Genomic DNA, 22,035 nt, shown 5'->3' with positions numbered 1-22,035 from the left:
CAGGACTTCTCAATGTAGCTCTTTTTCTTCCTTTTTATTTTTTTCAATTAAATTAGAAAGGAAAAAGAAAGAGAAAGACACACACACACACACACACACACACAAAGAATAGTCGTAAACATCAAATCTGAAACTAAGGGCTGAGACTCTTTTTCTAACTCTTCTGCTAATCAAGTGCTTCAGCAACCTCATCTGGAGCTTTGAGGTGAGAACTAGATCAAAAATCTTATTCTGTAACATTCTAGTGCTGTCACCTTGGGCCACCTGGTCAACCTCCCTGAGACTGAAGTCCTGAAACATAAAATGTGCATGATAAATTCTGCCCAATAGAGTTACAGTGAGGAGTCCACATCTGATCTGTTTATATTTCCCAGCAAAGTGCCTGCCCAGAGCTGCCCACACTGTTACCATTAAAAGAATAAACCTGTCAAAGGAGCATACCAATGGCTAATCTGAAGCACTTCTAGGATGATGTCACTGTACAAGATATGAACATTTCTAAACATTAATTTAATTTTTGAGTGTTAGTAAGATGCAGTGTGTCCAGATTTTACTAAGAAACATCATCACCAACCACTACCTACTTTTTCTCCCAATCCTTTCTTAATCATCCTCAAGATTAAAAGTACTACAGGCAACTTATATTACCAGGTCAACCTAAAATTTTCAATTCATTTCTTGGTCACACATAACAAATCAGGCTGCTACATAAAGTTCACATGTTCTTTTATTTAAAAAAATTGTTTTATAAATATATAAAACATATTTGACCTTTGTAAGTTGTTGCCCTCAAACAGTCTAGATTTCAGAGTCTGCGGAGTTTTCTGACATTGAGAACGTGAGCCCCGAGCCTTCAGTACAAATGAGGGGGTTGACATTGCTGAGACAGTTTATCAGAGAATGGGATATATTTCACGAACACATCACATGCTCTGAGAAAGAAATCACGTTTCATGGGTTAGCAGGAAACCAGTTCTCTCTGGATTTTGACCCAGAATTTTCAATAACCCTCACTGAAACATTTACAAGGTGGTGTATCTTTTTTCCCATTGAACTTCTCTGGACCGTGTTTCAAAGTGTTTCCCTTTGGAGTGTGCTTCATTGAAGAGTTCCATTGCTCAGTGGTCACATTAGCACACACACATCACTAATCCCACCTCCAGGATGCAATCAGAGACTAGACTTTGAAAGAGGCCAAGCTTTCAAGATGCCCGGGGTGGGAATGGCTCTGGGGGAGGAGGTCAATTGGGGAAAAGGAGGCATATGTAAAACTTTAGACAATAAAAATAAATAAATAAATAAATAAATAAATAAATAAGAAAATAAAAGATGCATTCAAATGACTCTGTACCAGCTGTACCCATAGCCACAGCATCATCAAAAAAACTCCTCAAACTGCCACCCACAGAAGCTCTTATATGGAATGACCTGGATTAGAGGAAGAGTCCTGTGGAAGGAGGAAGGCTCTCTGCACCTTACCGTGTTACTGAAGCTGTCTGTCCTAGAAATCGGGACATCCTCAGAGGCATCCCAGCCCACAGAGCTTCGAGGCACTGGAGGTTTCTTGGGGTCATTTTTGGGAGCTGGGGGTGACAGGGGTACATCCTTGGACTTGGGGAAGAGGACTTCATGGTCTCTGATCATCATGGTCATCACTCTTTGGATTTGGGGAGTTCCTGAAAGAAAAGAAAGAGATTTGTGGTGCTGGACCACAACGTAGTCCTCACCTATGGGATGTCTCCAAAAGTGTCTCTAAAACCACAGCAACCAAAAGGAACTCATTTTGCTCCTCATAAAACTCTTCTTAATTGCTTGGGGTATGATATTGTAGTGAAAGGGATAAGCTAGAACATAGATGTGGACTGGAGTGAAAGATGGTTATTTTCAGTTTACACCCCACTGGCTCAGTCTTTAAACAGAAAATTAGCAATCTAACAACAGAGAGAAAATTAAGACAACTGTCTCTCCTAATGTGGTCTTCAATGTAACATGCGATTTTTATTGCACACAGTGAATATGTGCCAGGCATATTGCCTCCACAAATCTATGGCAGACATCAGTACTCTATGGCAAAAATTTTGCTCACTGATCCAAGACACAGCCTCAGAAGCCTTTTCAACACAGCTTTACAAGTATTCTTTTTTTGACTTGGCTTATAAAATTAACTTGTTTATTCTCTCTGGCTAAGGATATTTAAACATAATAAAAGATTAAGAAACATTAGCTAACTGTTTTTGTGCCAGCCTATTGTATGTACCGTGTGACCTTTAGGTAAATCTTTAACCACTGCTGTGGTCTGGAGAATGGACCTAATTCCTGCCCTGCCTACTTCACAGGACTATTTTACAATTCAGACAAAATAATCAGCTGAAAATTCATGGCAAATTGCAGATCAGTGCACAGACATGAGGGCTAGTGTTGTAACTGCTGTTAGTTCCTCTGTATCTGGCTTACCACAGGACCATTCTTACCCCTCATAATCACAGCAGGGTCTTCTACCTTCGACCTGATAAGATTCACACCAATCACGGTAGCCAGGTTATCCACGCTCATCTTGTTAACAGCACAGTTCAGCTGGATTTCATGTAGGAACCTGTGAACAGACAGGCAATCCCAGAATAAGAAATAAGAATTTGCCAGAAGAAAGCACTTCTGGGTACCAACGAGATGTCAGAGATACATCCCAATTCTCCTTCTGATCTCAGAAATGGGATCAGCCTGCTCTTCCCAGAAGATTTTAGCTTCATCCCCAAAGATTTAAGATGAAGGAAGAATAGAAAGCAGGAGGGGCCTGCCCTGCTGAGGTGGTGGCCTTGGTCTGGGAGCAGAGAGGGGAGTCACATTGGCAGAAGGCAGGATCCAATTTCAGGGAGCTAAGAGGAGACTAGAAGGACCAAAACAGGCATTTGACTGCTCCTTATCCTGCCTTTATAAATTTATCTCCCAGGCTCTCAGCACCCATCATGCCCAAGTCTCCAGGGAGGAAAATCTCAGAGGTGGGAATCCCAGTGCCTCCTCACTCTCATCCTCCAATTATAGCACCAAGTATCTCAAATTCTCAGCAGGTGCTCAATAATTAACAATTAATTTCTATTATAGTTCTACCCAATTGAGGCATGCACTTCTGAATCACAATTAAAGAAAACTAAACAGCCAACAAAGGATTTTCTACTTTTTCTGGAAACCATTTTTAAATGGATAGGCTGGAGCAACATAAAATTTGAAACAGAAAAATTATCAAATAAATGCTGGTCTGTTCAAATGAGAAAAGCTTATGGCATATTATGAAGTTATTTAAAATCCTACTCTATGACATAGGAAAGTATTCACAGTGGAACATGAAGCCAAAAAAGAAAGCAGAATACAAATACATGTATGTAATTTCAATTTGGTACAAAAATTGTTCTGGTAAATTTATATTGATGAATGTAAAAATCAATCATAGAGACAAAAACACCCAGAAGGAAAAACACTCAGGTCTTAATAGTGATTTTTACTGGGTAAGAAGATTGTGGGTAATTTTTATTTCTTCTTTACAGTATGTTGCATTTTCCTGGTTTCCAAATCAAGCATGCATCACTTTTTATAATCTGGAAACTACAAAAAAATGATGTTTTAAATTTAAGATAAATTTCAGCTCTGCCTGGCAGGAGATCCAGGCTCCCAACTCAGCAGCCACAGAGAAGACACACAGCAGGTCCTCAGAAAGGGGAACTGGAATGTATGCCTCTGGGGCACTAAGTCAGGATGACTGGAGCTAATTCTAGAACCCATTATAAAGATTTTGGTTCTACTGCATGCCCAAGACTCTTAAGCAGTGCTGAGGAAAGCCTGAGGAGGAAGCATGAACATTTTGTATGCTGATCAAATTTTCAGGGGGTCCTTTAAATTATCTTGTGGACACAGGAATGTACTTTGGAGTTATGTAAATAGAGTTGACCTTCCAAAGATCTGAACTAGAATCTCTGAGTTCAAGGAGACACTTTTTCCTTCTCCATCCAGGAATTTACTTATATTCTTATTCTTAAATTTATTGGTGTGACATTGGTTAATAGGATCATATAGATTTCAGGTGTGGATTTCTATGATACAAGATCTGCATATTGCACTGTGTACCTATCACCCACAGTCAGATCATCTTGCATCACCATATATGAGGCCCCCTTCACTGCCCACCCTCTAGACTGGAAACTGTGTAGCTGATACCAGGGGATTCCTACCTGCAGATGTAGCTCAAGAGGCTGTAGTTGTCTCGAGGAAGGGTGGAGAGCTGCTTCATCAACTCCTGCTGAGCCTGGAAAGACATTTTTAATACCAGTAAATGAGCCTGCTCGCTTGCCAGCAATGAGACCTTGGAACATAATTGGTGTGTCTGTGTAAAAGCAACACTTTGGCAGTGCTATCGGAGTGTTACATCTCAAGCATTCATTAAGCAATTACTGTGGGTATGAGTTGTTGATAGTCCTTGCCTCAGGTTCTTGGAAGAAGAACAAACAAATAAAAAAAGTAACACTACAAAAATAAGTAAATAATGAGCCTCTCCATTCTATTTTTTTGCAACATTTTGTGAATTTACAGTTATTTCAAAATAAAAAGCTATTGAAAGGCACACACAAAACTCTGAGAAAAGGAATTATCCCAGGGAGCCACAGACCCTACAGGCAGCTGAAGCTGGAAGGAACAAGAAAAGCTCCGCCCTTCCTCTCTCCGGCACATGCATTCTTTGTATGCCCATGTCTGACACTTGTGGTCATCGTGGAGCTAGTACAGTCAGATCTCTCACCTGCTTTCCAAGTAGGACAGCTTGCCCTTGTGTCCCAATGGGTCTCAACAAGAAACCCTTCTCAACTGCATCCTCCCTCTCTTAGTAACTTTAAAGTGACTTTGGGGTATTTGATTAAGGGCCAATTCTTTACTGGATTGTTACATCCCATGAAGGCTGTCACCATGATTGGCTTCATTTGCCTTTGGTTGCCAAGGATGTTCCTGGTGGACAAAGTATCTCACCAACGGGTATGGACCTCCTGACACATTGTTCCCTGCCTAACCAGAATAGTGTTCAGTAACCATCACCTTCTTTCCGAGCAGGACACCTAACTCTAATGAGATACCAACCTTTGCTTCATCCGCATTCATGAGTTGCCCACAGAGCAGGAATCCCTCATACTGGCTCCAGGGAACCACAGGTTCTGGGAGGTCCCGGAGATAGAGCTTTAATAGGGAGGCCACCGTGTGCACGTCTGTATCTCTGGAAGAAAATGAGCAACACCCTTTAAAAGCAAAACTCCAGAAGTCTCCTCAGCTACCCTCTGATGAGCCACTGAATAGAATCCAGGGTCCGAAGGGAAGCTTTGCAGAGGAGTAGAGTCTGATAAAGGTATATTGACCAAAACATTTTTGCTAATTCCTTTTATGGAATAATCCCCCTAACACCTTTTCCTTTATCTATTCTGCCTAACTGCCTCAAAGGAAAGTTCAAGGTCTTCTTTTTCATTAAACTTCAACAGTTTAACCTTCATTGATTTCTTTTTTTCTCCAAGTCCCTTAGCATCTCACAATTTAGCATTCTGTACTTAGTGTCTCATTTTTCATGTGATAACTGCTTTATATCCATGGTCCATTGATCTATTTGACCCCCCCAGAATCTTAAATTAATTCTGCAATCTTTAATTTAATCTTAAATTAAATCTTAAATCAATTCTGTGATCTTTATATATTTATGCAATCATTCATTCAACTAACAAGCTTTGAAAGAAACTATTTCAGATACTATGTCAGGCACTAGGCTTTCAGCAGTGAATCAAAGGGACACACAGGATACCTCACCTCATTGAACCACAGAGGTGTGCAAGCTTAAATGTTACCAAGTCATTACAATACCATATGGTTAGTACCAAGACAAGGGAAGTCCTGGGCCTGGGATCATATGGAAATGTGGAAAGGGACTTAATGCAGAGTTGGGGAGCCTCAAGGGACTCTTCAGTCAAGATCTGTAGAGTGATCAGGAATTAAAGCGTGGGGCAGGCAGCATGTGGATCAGCCTAGAGGGGGAGGGAGGAGGCCTGCTGCAGGAACTGAGACAACATTGATTTGATCACCTGGTTAGCAGAAAGAGACATAGGCTCTTCAGCTCAGCTTCTCGGGTTAACAGTAGGAGTTGACATAGCATGATCCCAAAGTCTATATTTGTACAGCCAGCTAGCTAAGAATGGATTTTACGTATTTTAATGGTTGGAGAAATAACTCAAGAGAAGGATATTTCATGGCATGTGAAAATGACATAAATTTTGATTTCAGCTTCCATAAATAAAATGCTATAGGAACACTGCTATGCTCATTCATTTTTGTATAGTCTTTGGCAGAGTTGAGATAAGAGCAGAGTTGAGAAGCTGCCACAGAGACCATCTAGCCCACAACACATAAATATTTCAAAGGTGGCCCTTTAAAAACGTCTGCTGACTCCTGGTTTATAGAGCTGTTGCATTTATTCCATAGAGAAAATAAATCTGAATCTACCATATACTAGAACATCATTAGTAAAGAAATATTGATTTATTTCATATCAAGAAGAACTGATGTTCTTAAGAGATAGCCCTGATAGTGTTTAGAAAGTTGTGATGTGGGAAGAGGCTCAGATAACCTGAGGGTCTCGTTTAGCCAGCAATTGGGAATATAGAATCTGCTGGGTGGAATACATCCCGATGAGAGACAGGAGGGGTGGATTGGACAGGAGGAGGAGAAGCGAGGCCTTGGAGGCAGCAGAAGAGAGAATGCCAGGACTTGACTAGAAAGCTCTGTCTTGGCGTTGTGTGCACATTTTTGAACACTTGTTTTTGACAGCCAGTGGGTTGGAGGCTCCCCTTTGCCGCCTGTGAACTCTGCACCGCAGCCTGCACAGACCAGACTGCTATCTAGGCTCCATGGTGGCCCTCAGGAAGTCAGGGGGTGGGGATTCAGGAAGAGACTTCCCTGCTGAGTCTTTGCCTAAAAATATCCCCAGGCAAAGCCCTCTTGGCAAAATATACAAGAAGTTTTCAAGGAAGTGTCAGAAAATCCACCAGAGCCCACCTTGCAGGAGTAACATTCTCCTAATGTCGCCGTCCACCCAGGTCTTAATCAGAATCCAGGGTCTACGGTTCGATCGGGGTCTCTCTCACCCCACATCCAATTAGTATCCCAGGTCCCCTCAATTCTACTATCCAAATGTCACATGAATATCTCCAAGTCCCTCTCCTCCTTCCACTCTACTTTTCAAAAGGAGGATTCCCCCTGCCCCCACTCCCTGCCAGGACTGCACAGCCTCCTAATCTAGCCTCCTGCCTCCAGGGTTCCATTCTCCAGTGCACTGTCCCCGGCCTGACACAGCACCCAGCGCTCAAAACACACCCACAAAAACAATGTAGAAAACAAAGAATTTGAAATGAGAAAAAAAGCATAGAGGATATATCAAGGAAACAGAATCTTTTGAAGAGAAACAATAATAAAAACTACCAGACAGGTTAGTCAGGAGAAACAAAGACAACATTTAATAGCCAACATTAGACGAGAAAGGGGTTATAAACCACAGATACAATATAGATACCTCAAAGTTGTAATCAAAGAACACAGTTAGCAATGTAAATCATCCTAGGACACTGGAATGCACAGGAAGCTGCCCATTCATTTTACCAGGGGAAAATATGAATGCATCACCTAACTCCTTATGCTTCTTTACTGTGTCTCCGCTTAAATGTCATTTTCTTGGGGAACTTCCTAAATCCACAAGACCATGTCAAAAACCCCTGTTCTAAATTCTCACAGTACCATCTTTTTCATTTTTTAGCACTTAATACAATGAAAATTATAGTTACTTCTGTAAATTTTTGGTTTCATGTCTGTGCCCCATTGGGATAGGGCTGAACAGATGTCATGGTTATAGTCTAAATTTCCTGCATGGTACTTCCTGATTTTGCTGTTCCTCCAACCCAATGGAACATCCTTAAATTTTAAATCAAAGACTACAAGCACGTCAGGAGCCAGGTGGTTTCTGAGTTCAAGCCCTGGTCCCGCAGAGATTAGCCAGGGCTCCCAGATAGCTCTGCCCACCTTTCTTTGAAGCACTGATCTTATAATGCAGACTGTCTTTGTGCATTCCTCCCAGAGATGAGAGGTCTTGGAAGTGCACTGGCTCTGTGAGCAGGCAGTAGCCAGCCTAGTAGAGGCTAGACAAAGAAATTTTCAAATTCATAGTTTTATCTTGAATGAGAGCCTGACACACCTGTACTGGAATCTGCCAATAGAGTTCCTTTGATTTCCTTCATCTAGTGAGGCAATTTGGGAAACTCACAGTGAAACTGCACATGTGACCAATGTAGGGAGGTCTAGATGAGTATCCACAAAGGTCATGTGAGCCCAAAGAACCAGTTCTGGGAGGACCCTGAAGGGCCCTTCCTATATTTGGCTGTGGGAACTCCTCAGTTCTGGCAGCGGAGATGTGTAATAACTTTCCTTCTTTCAGATCCAAATATTTCAGAAGAATCAAAGACTCTGACTCTGCCACCCATGCTGATTTTATAGACGCAGGAGCTCGAGGCTAGGGCGGGTATTTGGCAACCCCCTGAAATCACCTCTATGCCTGCTGGCTGACTTCACATTGCTTTTGCAACAACCCACCTGCATCTTTTGATCAACTCAAAGCTAATTAAAAAAATAAGAAGAAAAGTGAATATAAAGGTGGCAAGCTTAATTGAACAAGTGCTTGGTAATGAAAATCAGTTTACGGTGATGCTAAAAGATCCTTAAATTCCATGCCCATAACCTGGTATAGTTCCAGTAACAACTCCCCCCATTGCTTTCCTGTTAAAATACAGCACCCTTGCTACACTAACCTGTTATGTGCCAAGGGCAGCAAAGACAGGCCTATGGTGGTCCAAACTAAGACAGTGGCCACGAGGAGGGAAACGGATGGGTGTTAGAGATGCTTCGGAGGCAGAATGGAAACGTTGGGGACTGGAGTGAGGGAGGAGAGAGAGAGGTGAGCAGTGAGACTGTCCACATAGCGTGACACCCAGCTATTCACCTTTTGCCAGGATCAGTCCTGCTCCTCAGTTCTCAAAAAGCTTGTGAAGAATTTCAACCTTTGGAAACTGGATAGCGCTCAGGCCTGACTTGCTAAATCTTAGTTTATGGGCCACTGATTTGGAAAGAATAATGACTTTTTCTTGCCAGCAAGGCAAGTGCATGCAGGCAACCAAGGCAAATATTGCACAATAAGCAGAGCGCGTGCAATGTAGGATGGTGGTTGTACTAGCTGCGCATGGCAGACAAGAAAGCCTTGGCTGGGAGGCTGGAGGAGGTGGGGAGGGAAGGGAATGGTGGGGAGAAATGACCCTGCACCAGAAATGCCCCAAACAGGGCTGGGCAACATCCATTGGGAAAACACCAGGCAGCCAACCTGATGGTATGTACTCCCTCCAGAAGGGCTCAGAACCAAGTTCAGAATTGGAAAGTCCTGTGCTCTCCTGCATTAACAAGGGCTGGTTCTGGCTGCTCAGCAAAGCCTAGGGAGACCTTCACAGCCCTTAGATCTAGACATGGTGTGTCCTCCACCACACCCAGTCTGTTGTACAGGCAACTCAGCCCCGAAGTTCCTTATCTGCCCTGAAGGCTGGGCCTGGAACTAGAACCCATCTTTCCCCTGCCCCATACTCCCCTCCCCGTATCTGCCCAGCAGGCTCTCCGTGGAGCTCACCTCTCTCTCAGGTAATTGATCACCATGTCTCCTAACTGTGCCCCAGGCTCCCACATCCTAAACTTTGAGCAAAACAAAGGCTCTTTCTGTTGCAAGCCAGGGCTCTTGGCAGTGTCTGTGTGAGTCCCACAGCTCCACTGGAAGAGAGAATCTTCTTACGCAAGTGAAGGCAGAGGGAAGGGTGAGGTGAAGGCAGCGTACCTGTCAAAGGAGGGCCTCTCCCCCGCATCGAAAGCATCTCTGAGCTGCTTCACCAGGTTGTCCTGCCCAGGCAGCCGGAAGATGCCCTCTTCGTTCAGGCCATGTTCCAGGATGAACTCCGCACACTTCTCCACAAGGATGGGCACCAGGTGGGGCCCGAATTTCTGCTCATAGGCCACGGTCTCATCCAAACGCTGGCCAAACACCGCTGGGAGAGAAAAACAGCACCTGCCCATTATTTTGTCTCCCGTTGGATGAACTGACAGGTCAAAGTGCTTCGCCTATTTCTTGAATTTCTGTGTTGCCTATGACCTCAAAGGCTTTAGGGAAATGATACTAAACAAAATAGAGGAAACCAGTCACCCACAATATTTCCTGGGGCTGGAAACTGGGGTAGTCTCTGTCAGTCTTTTTCTATGGACACACATGTTTACGCATTTAAAGTAACAAGTAACTTTTATTGAGTGTGCTAGGAATGGCGTTCAGCACTTTGAATATCTTTTCTCATTTAATCTTGACAGCAATCCTAGGAAGTGGTATTAATTGTTATGCCCACCTTACTGTGAAAGATACTGAGCCTTAGAGGCACTGATGAACTTGCTAAGGTCAGAGGCCAGGGCACGGTACAGTCAGAACTCAATACAGGCAGTATATGCAAGAGAATGTGCGCTTCACCACAGCAGCAAGCAGGTGATTTTAAATAAGCATCAATCTATCACAGGATATCTCAGAGCATATTAAACCAGTGAGGTATTTGAATAATTTAGATTGATTTACTGTGCTTGACTATTTTAACATTGCCACACACAGAACATATTCATTTGCCTAACAGAGTTCCTGGAATGTACAGAGCACATGCATTTTTCTAATTAATTGTTTAATTAATTATTTGACATTTGGATGAATGGGCACAGGCTATTTCTTCTTTTGAACTATTTCCTTAGGGCAAAGCCCCACATGTAGAATTACTAATTCACGTGGCTTGAACATTTTAATCGCTCGATGGTATGCAAATCGCATTCCAAAAACACTGTTCCAAATTACAGTGCCTCCAGCAACGCATGCACAGACCAGCCCGCCCCGGCCCTGTCAGCGCCTGGCTCCGGCCTTTTTCCACCCCAGCGGTGTAATAAAGTTAATTTCTAAATCAGGATAATCGGTGGCTACTCATTTTTTCCCATGAGGCCTGGAAGTTCAGAAGATGGGTTATGCTTTCAACTCTGTCCTACCTGCATTTCCCTCTGTTATAATGAAGCCTGTGGCACCAACCACTTCAATCCATGGACACGGGTTTCCAAAGCCCTTTGGTTTTTTTCCCATGATTCTCTCTAGTAGGTCCCCTGGACGAGTCTCTAATTAATGTGGATTCCACCTATTAAGAGCTCTAATGTGTTCTCGAATCTCTCATGTCCTTTCCGTCCTTACCCATTGTCCCAGCCCAGCCCAGACTTGATTCCTCTCTTCATCTATGACTGTGTTTCTTCTCTTCTACTATGTTCAAACCCTCCTGCTACTTTCCTATTTAAACCACTGGTCTCCCTGAGCATATTCCCCCTTATTTTTAATATCAGCCACTTCTTCCCATATTACCACAGCAGTGTTTTTCAAATTACCCCTCAGAATACTCGGGGGTTCCTCTGAAGCCCTTCCCTCCTCACATCAAGTGCTTGAGAGGTGAGGGCATATTAGATCCAGGAGCAGCTGAACAAGCGAGTCTCTGTTCTCCCTACTCCCAACCAGACCTGCTGGGCTGTTGTCTGTTTTACTTGTGTTTCAGGGAGACTGAGTAAATATTTCTGTGGCTAAAGTTTGGAAGCTGGGGCTGGCATTCTTTAGATTGGCATTCAGCCCGGCCCCCGCCTACCTTTCTGGCCTGACTTCCTGCCACATGCCCAGAGGCACCTCACCTGGTGTTCCCAAAGCCGACGGTGCTCTCCAATGTCCATGCCCTCAAATGGTCTCTTCTCACTGCCTCATCTGTTCATCTCTCCCCTCTCTGTCTGCTGGAATTCCATTTGTCTTCCTTGGCTCCATTCAATTATTGTCATCTCTGCTAAGCCTTCCCTGACCTCAGTCTGAGAGATTCTATCTCTATTCTGTGTATCCATATCCTTCTCAAATATCCCAATTCCTTTCTACACTGTGCTATGATTATGTGTATGCCCCAGTGCCCTCTGTATGACTATAGACTCTCTCATGCTAGAAATATGGGGATGGTCTCTTTTTATTCCCAGAGTTTGGCGTAGGGCCTGGCACAAGGTAGAGTCAACAAATTTTGCTAAACTACTTAATAAATCATTTCATCTTCAAGCAAATGCTTTCCATGATTAATGATAATTTTGGCATTTATTTACTTTAAACACTAGTTGATATCTCAGCAGATAAATTCAGCTTCACGCTAACATTTATTGAGTACCCTGCCATGTGCCAGGAGCAGCCCACATGGCATTCCATTGGCTATACAGAGTAAGGGATTGTTATGCTCAATTAGCTTGTCATCAAATTATGAACATGAAAAGACCCCATGCAAAATAATGAAAAACAATTAGGGAATATCAATACAATATAGAATTAGATTGTTGTTTGTCTGTGAAATGATCTGGATATATATATTCACCAAACTGGAAGGAAATAATTAAAATGAGCTGACTTACAATATAGGCCACGTGGCCTTTGTAAAATTCCCTTTGAGGGGTCTAGGGAAGAACACTTCAAAGGGACAGGTGGATGTGTTTCAGTGTAGTTGAAACTTGAATTCAAGGGGTCCACGGGGCCTCCTAAGGAAAGATCTCCCAAACACAATGTGACAGTGTGCACACAGCTGTCAGAGTTCTCAAATGTGAGCTGCATTTCTGAGGTCCCCAAGCAGAAGGAAGGTCCACGTTGCAGGTGATCTGGAATCAAGCTTCTTCTTATGCCCCTCTGCATAGTCAATCCTCTAACTTTTCTCCTCTTCTGAGTGCATCAGTCCTGTCCACTTTCAACAGTACACTCATTCCCCCATCCTTTCTCTCCATCATCTCCACTCTGCTGATTTCCACTCTCTCTCCATGCCTTTATCAGGCAACTGGAAGCTACGTGTGAATGCAGCCTAACATATCATGGACATTTATATTTCCAATCTCTGTAAGATCGGTTCCAAAGCTTCACCACTCCCCTTGAGCTCACCACCATTCCCTCTCCTGTCTCAGCAGGTGACCTTGTCTCCTCTTTCCCTTATCTCCCCCAATTGAGGACATGATGAGTGAACTCCCTCATTTTCAGTCCCTGCCTTTTTTATTCTTCTTCCTGTATGCCTGCCTGTCTCTCTTAGAGGGAGAAAAGGACCCTGTACTTCCTCCAAGATAGTGTTTTCTTCCACCCTTTTCACCTCTTCCAAGATTTCACTCCTTCTCTTTTTGAATTTTTCCCTTTCAATTGAAAGAGCCCACATGTATCTAAGTCTTTGCTAATTTATTAAAGACTAATCTCCTATCCTGAGTCTCAAATGACCAATGCTTTCCTTTCTTCTATCCACCAGTATATTCATCCAAAAAATGATGAGTCTACGTCTTGAAAGAGTCATCCACCCTCACAGCCTTTACTTCTGCCCTTAGCATTCACTTCCCAACTCCTCAATCCTCTCCATTTGGTTTAATCAGCCTGCATCTTTCCACTCAATCTGCCCAAGAAAACTTCCAGTGCCCTGCCGTCCTATGCTTATTCCACACTCTACTGGTCTTCACTGAAGATTCTGATGGGAATGATTCTTCTTCCTTTTCAAGACATTCTCCCTACATGACTACAAAATCACCCACTCTCATTTTATGCCCACATCTCTATGGACTCTTTTGCAGTCTCCTTTACTGTGCCCCTTCTTCTACCTGCTGTGCCATTTCCTGGCATTCCATCTCAGATGTCCTCCCACTCTAGACATTGGGATATCGCCTATAATCTGGTAACTTAAAATACACATATCTGCTCCTGGTCTCTTCCTATCTCTATCTCTGTAATTTCTCCTCTCTCTCTCTCTCTCTCTCTCTCTCTCTCTCTCTCTCTCTCTCTCTCTCTCTCTCTCTTCCCTCCCCCCATTCCACAAGTCCAACACTTAATGGCTTCTCCAACCTCACTCTCATTCTACCTATCCCTCCTTACAAATCACCCTTCTTCTGTAGCATTCCTCACAGCCATAGCATTTGGTCAATCGAGCACTCAAACACCAAGCGCTTTAATACAAGGTACCTGCACTCAGCCCAGTTAGCAAAAGTGTGAGCATTGAAATGATCTGCAACACCCCTCTTTCCTTCCAGAGAGATCAGTACATTCTAAATTACACCTTCAACTGTCTCTCCTCTCTACCCTTGCTGCCACTTTCAAAATTATTGCAATGATTTCTTATGCGACTCTGTTTCTTGCAAATTCCTTTCACTGGAATTCACAAATCACTCAGCAAATATAGACTGAGCATCTGTGCTGTGGTAGCTAGAGATTATGATAGAAAGAGTGAAAAATGGTCTTTGCTCTTGGAAACTCTAGAGCAAATGCCCTTCCTCCTTCTCCCCACCTAGAAACCTGATCTTACGATAGCCCAAGTTCAAATGCCATCGCCTCAGAGGGACTTGATCACTCTCCTCTGTGCTCATAGAGCTCCCTGTATATACCTCTATTCCATCTCTTCTCATGGATTTTACAATGATTTATTTAAACATCTCTCTCTTCCACTGGACTGTGGGCTCCTCAAAGGCCGACAGCCTGTCTGGCTCACCATCTATTTTTATCTCCTGGCACAGAGCCTGGCACGTGATGGACCAGTCCTCAAGGAGCTGTTATTACCTGCTGTCCCCTACCCCTCCTGTACTCAGCCTTGTCTCTCCTGAATACACTCTGATCAGCATTTCTTCATACTTGCATTTGCCAAGATCAATGGCCTATTTTACATTTATAAATCCTGGGGTCACATTCTCCATCCTTACATTAATTCCTCTATCAGCCCCCATTAAATTACCCCTCCTTCATGATACAAATTTTCACATGGCTTTTGGACCACCACTCTCTCATTTCTCCATTTAGCTCATTGGCTGCTCCTTCTCAGCCTTTTCTGATGATTCCTGTTTCTCCCCGTCCTCCAAATGTCAGAGTGTCCCAGGCTTTCTTTTTTGCATCTGCATATACTCTGTAAATCTCACAGCTTTAAATATCATAAATATCATACGATGAAGACTTGGGAACTTTACATCTCCATCCTACAAATCAGCCAAAGCTATTCTCTCCAACAAGACATAACTGTTGCAAGCTCTAGGCACATCAGGACCAACTTCTTATGAGAGAGATGGAGCATCCTTGCTTGCTTTAGTTTGTCTAGGCCAGGCTTCATCACTCTTCATCTCAGATCGAATATGAGGAGTTTGGTGCACAACATCCCTGGAAAGCCAGAGACCAATCCTGAGCTCTGCCTATCTCTGACTTCTGGATATTGATTGCCACCCTTTGATCCTGGGTGGACATAAAGTAGCCTAGGTATGGGGAATAGATGAGCTGAGACATCCCTCATCAATGAAACTAAGGAAGAGTCCAATGAAGGAGGAAGGTGGTGGGAGACACTCAAAGACCATTCTCCACCCCTAGGTTTCCCTTCTGCACCATGGCCTCCTAGGTTGCACCTGCTCTTTCTATCCTCTGCTAGCCACTCATTCACTAAAAACTGCTCATCATGTTGGACCAGTCAGCATTAACAGGCATTTCCATCTTAACGGATACAAATTTTAAATGATTAGCGAATCACAATATGTCAAATAATAATTAATTAACTTAATTAAGTTAATTCTGTGACAGAAAGAGGTGGACTGATGTCCAGTTTCTGCTTACTGGTCATCATCCAGCCTTTATTTCTCAAGACCCCTCCCTAGGTTTGCTACACAGACATACACACACACACACATACACACACACACACACACACACACAATAACAATAACAGGACACAGGGTTGGTTTGGGAAAATTAAAATGGAAGGATTAGCTATTACTTCCTGGTCTCTCCTTCATCACTCAAACATTCCTGGGTTCAAGACAAAAGAACCCATTTCCCCCCCACCTATGCCCCCCGTCCTCCCCTAACCCCCCAACCCCCGTCACCAGGAGAGTCTGCCCACTCCCTTCTGCTCCCAGCTTCACCCCTTCCCACTCGCCCTGTCTGCTAAGCATTGGTACCTGCTTCCCGTGGGCACAGTTCCAGGAGCTTCCCCACCCCTGACAAGGGAGGGGAGGGAGAAGGGGAGCCGGGCAAAGTGTTTTTCAGAGGAAGACTAGAATCACAAAATAGGGAGGAAATACCTTTCTTTCGGAGCTTGTGGATTTTCTTCCTGAAATTCCAGCCAAAGAGCAGTGCCAGAGAGGGAAAACCACAGCTCATTGCCCACTGCGGCATCCTGGGAATATGAGGCAGGCAACAGCGAGGAATCGCAGCCCCTGCTGGGCCAGCCTCAGGCCTGTCCTCCTCCCCAGGCTGGGAGAGCCACCCTCTCTCGCCTTCAGACCAGCACATGCTTGTAAATACTGCTCGGATTCTGACTCCAGCACAGAAACTCTGGGATCTGTAGGCACCTGCCCCGGGCCCTCCCTCCCTCCCTCCTTCCCACACCACTTCCCCTCCCCACTCACCTTTATACACATGACTCTTGGCTTTTAAAGAGTGAACATAAAGCTGTCAGGGCCCACAATAAAAATAAGTGCCTCCTTTTACTTAGCAGCTAATTGTCAACTGCCATTCAAGGGATACCACGGAGCTGGGTTAAAAAAATTCCCTCACGCAAGCCCTTACCAGCATTGCCCCATATATCAAAGCATCTGGCAGGAACACAGGATTTCACTTAGTGTTGATGAAGCCAGCCCACCCTTCTCTGGAAATGCTTTCACAGTTGCAGGTGGTTCGGTCGAGCCTTCACAGAGAATAGTCTCGGAGGTGGGTTGTTGGCTAAAGGGAGATGCTTTTTCCCCCTCCCGTGGAGATGATTTAGCAAATAGTGCAGCAACCCTACCAGACAGGCCCAGGAGACTTGAAATGGACTTTTGGCATCACTGGGGTAAGAGATAGGGGTTGGGGGGAGTGAGGCTGAGATAGTCAGGAGCAGGGAGGATTGCCAGGAAAGGCCCTGAGCAGTGCGATGCTGCCAACCAAGTGTTCATCCCTCCATTCACTCAAAGGCCAGGAATAGAGGACTCATCTTGGACCCCACATTCTCCTTCATGTGGCATTCACTCCCAGGTCTGGCAGTGTCACCTCTACAGTAAAATGCTGCACAGACCTATTCACTTTTCTCCTTCTCCACCATCACCCTCTTCCAAGCCAACATCTTTATCAGGGCTATCTTCACTGTTTTCACCTTTCTCTCAATTCAGAACCTGTTCTTTCTGTCACAGGACATTTGCACATGCTATTTCTCTGACAGAGACACTTCCTCTTCCTCTTTTTCTGCCTAATTAGCCTCTATTAACCCTTCCGATTTAAGCTGAGTCATCACTAGTTGAGGGTTTCCCTAAATTTCTTGGCAAATACAATCCTCCCCCACCCCCTATCTTATCATGTGTTTTTCCTTTGTGCTACTTTTCAGAGTTGTAGTTACATAGGTTTCTTTGTGTGTGTGTGTGTGTGTGTGTGTGTGTGTGTGTTTAATTAATTTATGTATCTTATACTATACTGTAAGCTTCTTGAGAGAAAGGAATTTGCCTTTTTTTCCTCTTCTCTTCCTTCCTCACTGCTCCCACCACTATCTCTTTCACTATTATACCCCTGCTGCTAGCACAATGCTTGGCCTATTATAACACATTCTCAAAAAACATTTGTTGAGTTCATGAATAAACTTGTATCTGTCTGGTGTAAGGATCTGGGGGAGGGGAATGAGGGAATTAATAAAAATACGTAAAAAATTATTCCTTTTAATGTCCACTTTAACTAGAGAGAAAGAACCAGAACACATGGAACAATAAATGGCGGACACAGCACTCTCTCATGAGCTACACTGCTCTACAGATTGTGAATTCATGCTCTGAAGGACAAGAGAATTTCAAAAATGAAAGGAAACAAAGGAACCTAGGCACTTAACAATTCCTTATTTATATACTCTAAGCCTAGTGTTGGCAAACACAAAAGATGCTTAACACATGGAACATACTAATACTCCAGGGTCTTATTATCTGGTTGGGCTGAGCAGGCCTACTAGTGTACACAATTTAGTGCAGTGCTTATGCGCTCAGCAGTGGCCTGAGAAATGCCTCAGATGGCCAGCCTCCAGAGGAAGAGGGCAGAACATGTCCCGACTGAGTAGCAATTTGCAATCTGAGCTGCCTGATCCCCAGAGATGGGACAGAGACCAGGTTTCAACGTGGGGATCCAGCGGAGGCAGAGCCCTTTTACTAAAAGGAGGAGGTGTTTTGAAGAAAACCGGCAGCTATGAGCCTGAGAACAAGTCACCAGAAGTGGAGATGTGATCTCCGATCTTCCTTTTATCCTACTTAAGTTGCAAAAACCTGGAATTGCATCCAGAACTTCTGGGGAAGGTGCTGCTGTCTAGAGTGATTGATTGTAAGAAATATATACTTGGTCTTTGACTCGTTTCTTGGCATAGAGCTCATAAAACTCTTGGAACTTCCATTATGAGAGTTATAAAGGTATCTTTAATCTTTTGGAAAGCACCAGATGACGAGAGGGTTGGAACTTTCAATCCCACCCTCTCAACTCACAAGTCAGGGGAGGAGAGAGGGCCTGGAGGTTGAATCGATTCCCAATGGCCAGCGATTTAATCTATCGTATCTGTGTTATGAGGCCCCATAAAAACCCAAAGGACAGAGTTCCGAGAGCATCTGGGCTGGTGAACACATGGAGATGAGAGGAGAGTGGAGCTCCTGTAGAGGCCATGTCCCTTTCCCCGCACCTTGCTCTCTGTATCTCTTCCATCTGGCTATTTCTGAGTTATATCTTTTTATAATAACTGGCATATAGTGAGTAAACTGGTTTCTTGAGTTCTGTGAGCCACTCTAGCAAGTTAATCAAAACCAAGGAGGTCATTGTTGGAAATTCCCACCTATAGTCAGCCATCCTGAAGCACAGCTGACAGCTGGACTTGCCAAGACATCTGTACTGTGTACGTGATTGGGGTCAGTCTTGTAGGACGGGGCCCTTAGGCTGTGGAATCTGATGCTATTTGGGTAATGTCAGTACTGAGTTAAGTTGCAGGACTCCCAGCTGATGTCTATGACGTGTAGGAAACATCCACTCTCACATTGGAATTGGTTCCTGAATCAGATAAGGTGAGAGGAATGCTCAGGGCCAGCTACCAGGCAGGAGGAGCCACAGGGAAGAAGTTGGGTATGCTGTGGAAACCACGTAGGCCACCTTTCCCATCAAGGGAGAATGGAGACCAGGAAGGGGACTGGGGCAGGAAGAGGCCTTAGCTTTGCAGAACTGTCACTAGTGACTTCGAAAACTTAAGAGTTGGGATTCATTTCTTGGAGGGTGTAGATGACTATTGGGGTCTGAAAATACCCTGCAGTTGAACTCAGAATTATTTTGTCTAAATGTATCTTCGAAGAGAGAATCCAAATCTTTTATTGAATTCTTTAAGGTGTCTATGAACCCTAAAGAACTTCACTAAAGCTCATCATTAATGTACTTGAAGGAATATCATTCTAGAGGGAGCAACCCATTTACCGAATAATTTTGCAGATAAGCTGGTAGTCATTTATCAAAGTGGACAGCCTAGGGGAGTAGAACAGAGAGCTGCTTGGATAGAGGGGACCATTCCTGGGCCTACTCCTTTAAAAACATTCATTGAGCACAAACTGTTTAGATTCTGGGATACAGCATCCCCAAAATAGAGGGGAAAATTCCTGCAAAACAGATTGAAGCTTTCATTCTAGTGAGGGGTAACCAACTCAAAACAAATGAGTAGAATATTTAGCATGTTAGAAGAAGGTAGGAAAGGAGAAAAATGAAGCAGGAAAGGGGAATTGGGGAGGGGGGCTGGGAGAAGGGCAGGGAAGGGGTTCAATGTTAAATGAGATGATTAAGGGCAGGCTCACTGAGGTGATGTTTGAGCAAAGACAGAAACAAAGCAAGAGACCGAACCATACAACTACCTGGGGGAAGAGAATTACAGACAGCAAGTGCAAGGACCCTGATCAGATACATGTCCATGGTGTTTGGAGAAGATCAAGGAGGCTGGTGAGTTTGGAGTGAAATAAGCACAGCAGGAGGTACTGGAAGACAAGGTAAAAGGTAATGGATGGGGCAGATTGTGCACTGTGGTTCATTATAAGCTTTTGACTTTTCCTCGAGGTAGAGGTAAAGCTATGGGACAGTGTTGAGTGGAGGAGGACCTCCACTGACAAACAGGTTTAACAGTTCATTCTGGCTGTTCTGTGGAAGACAGACTATAATTCAGACTAAAGCAGTATAACACTTCACAGGATGGTACAGTGAAGGTCATGAGCAGTGAGCAGGTTCTGGGTGGGAAAATCCATAGGAAATTTCACAAATGAGGCAGCAGCAACATTCTCGGACTTCTCAGTGGTTGAGGGTGCTTGCTCTGCCCAGCTAACAGAACCAGGGGATCTTTACAAGTGGAAGTGAGCTACCTACAGAGGCAGGAGCCCTGGCCCTGCTGCTCCATGGCTGGATCCCTTGGGCAAATTATTTACTTCTTCAGGACTGAAGCTTCCTGACTTACAAACAGAAAGAACAGATGACTGACTTGCCCCAGGACCTCAGTCTGGACTCTGCTATCTTCAAATGCCTTCTCATCCTGAGATCTATTATCTGGGTTCAATGAGAGGCCTGAAGAACATCTGAAATGCCACAGCAAAGCCAAACCCTATTCCTTGAATAAATAAATAGTGATGTACTCTGTTTTCTCCTCCCTTGGACTTTCCCCAGTCTATAGGACTTATGCTTGACTTTCTTAGGATGTTGGCCTTGAGGAAGGGGGAGGGAGAGATCCCCATGTGGACAATGACACAGTAAAGCAGAGTGCAGTGGCAGGGCTGAGCCAAGCACAAGGGACACAGATGTTGGCTACAGGGCATAGGTTAGGGTTAGGGTTAGGGTTAGGGTTAGGGTTAGGGTTGGAGTTAGGGTTAGGGTTAAAGTTAGGGTTAAGTTAGGTTAGGTTTAAGGTTAGGTATATGATTAGGCAATATCCACGACCTTTGTCAATGCAGACAGCCTAAAGTGCTGGGCTAGAGAAAACAGAAAATGTCAACCATTTCACAATCCAGGACAATAAGGAAGGTTGAAGCTACCTTTATGCAGGCTGGATAGTATATAATAGAGCTTTAGTATAGAAAAGCTTCATTTCAGCCTGATTAGCACCATAAAATTATTGGGAAATGTTTAATGAAACCATGTTATTCTTTTTTAATTTCTGTAATAGGTTACCATAGTTCAGGATGACTTAGGCAGGCACTCCTGAGTTTGGCTGTCCCCTCCAAATTACTTCTTTTCTTGTAGTGCCCACATGGTAGGTTACAGGCCCCAGAATTGCCTCCCTGCCCCAGACCCTAGGTTCACAGGTGGACCCCAAATATCAGGTGAGATCACCTGGGACAGGAAGCTAGAGGCTTGACAATGAGCGTGGCCTCAGAGTTGTCCTTTGGTCTTTGAACACTGTTGAAGGGAAGATTGTATCTAGAGCTACTTCCCCCCATCACAGAGATGTTACAGACACCTGCCCAGGAAAGCCTGTCGGGGTCCTTACCTCCAGAGGGTGTGCCAGCGACTCTCTTCAGGAATTTAACCCATTCCTCCATCTCCGCCTGGGAGCTGGCCATGAGGACATAGGAGTCCTGTCCCGTGCGACTCTGGTCCCATGAGGCTAAAGGAAGAAGCAACACTAATAAAGGTCTTAGAGTGGAAAGGGGATGGAGCAAGAGGAAGCAAAGAGAAGCTGAACCTGAATTGCTTCCATGGTTCAATTTTTTCCTTAAACAACACCAAAGCATTATCTGCTTATTCTCAGTGACACTGAATATCTGTTCACCCTTATTGTTTTTGCTGATGCTCTAGTTCTCTAGACAATCACTGGCCACATGGCTTGCATCAGGGTGACTTGGGTTGACAGCTACTCCTGTGGA

At 44.1% G+C, this 22,035-nt stretch overlaps 1 protein-coding gene across 5 annotated transcripts in view; it reads right to left on the bottom strand.

Annotated features, from left to right (window-relative positions):
- Positions 1-22,035, bottom strand: part of ARHGAP25 (Rho GTPase activating protein 25) — a 77,600-nt gene that overhangs the window by 5,180 nt on the left and 50,385 nt on the right. For all 5 annotated transcript variants that reach the window (XM_084900542.1, XM_084900545.1, XM_084900541.1 and 2 more), the window contains 6 exons: positions 21,660-21,776; positions 9,932-10,139; positions 5,116-5,248; positions 4,221-4,294; positions 2,472-2,593; positions 1,480-1,676 (listed from right to left, as the gene is read on the bottom strand). In XM_084900542.1, coding sequence (XP_084756668.1) covers positions 1,480-1,676; positions 2,472-2,593; positions 4,221-4,294; positions 5,116-5,248; positions 9,932-10,139; positions 21,660-21,776 — 851 coding nt within the window. The remainder of the gene's footprint in view (positions 1-1,479; positions 1,677-2,471; positions 2,594-4,220; positions 4,295-5,115; positions 5,249-9,931; positions 10,140-21,659; positions 21,777-22,035) is intronic.

This window comes from Pipistrellus hanaki (genome assembly GCF_964339955.1).
Source record: "Pipistrellus hanaki genome assembly, chromosome: 12".
NCBI classification, from domain to species: domain Eukaryota; kingdom Metazoa; phylum Chordata; class Mammalia; order Chiroptera; family Vespertilionidae; genus Pipistrellus; species Pipistrellus hanaki.
The sequence above is the reverse complement of the archived record's forward strand: the minus strand, read 5'-3'. Positions and strand labels throughout refer to the sequence as shown.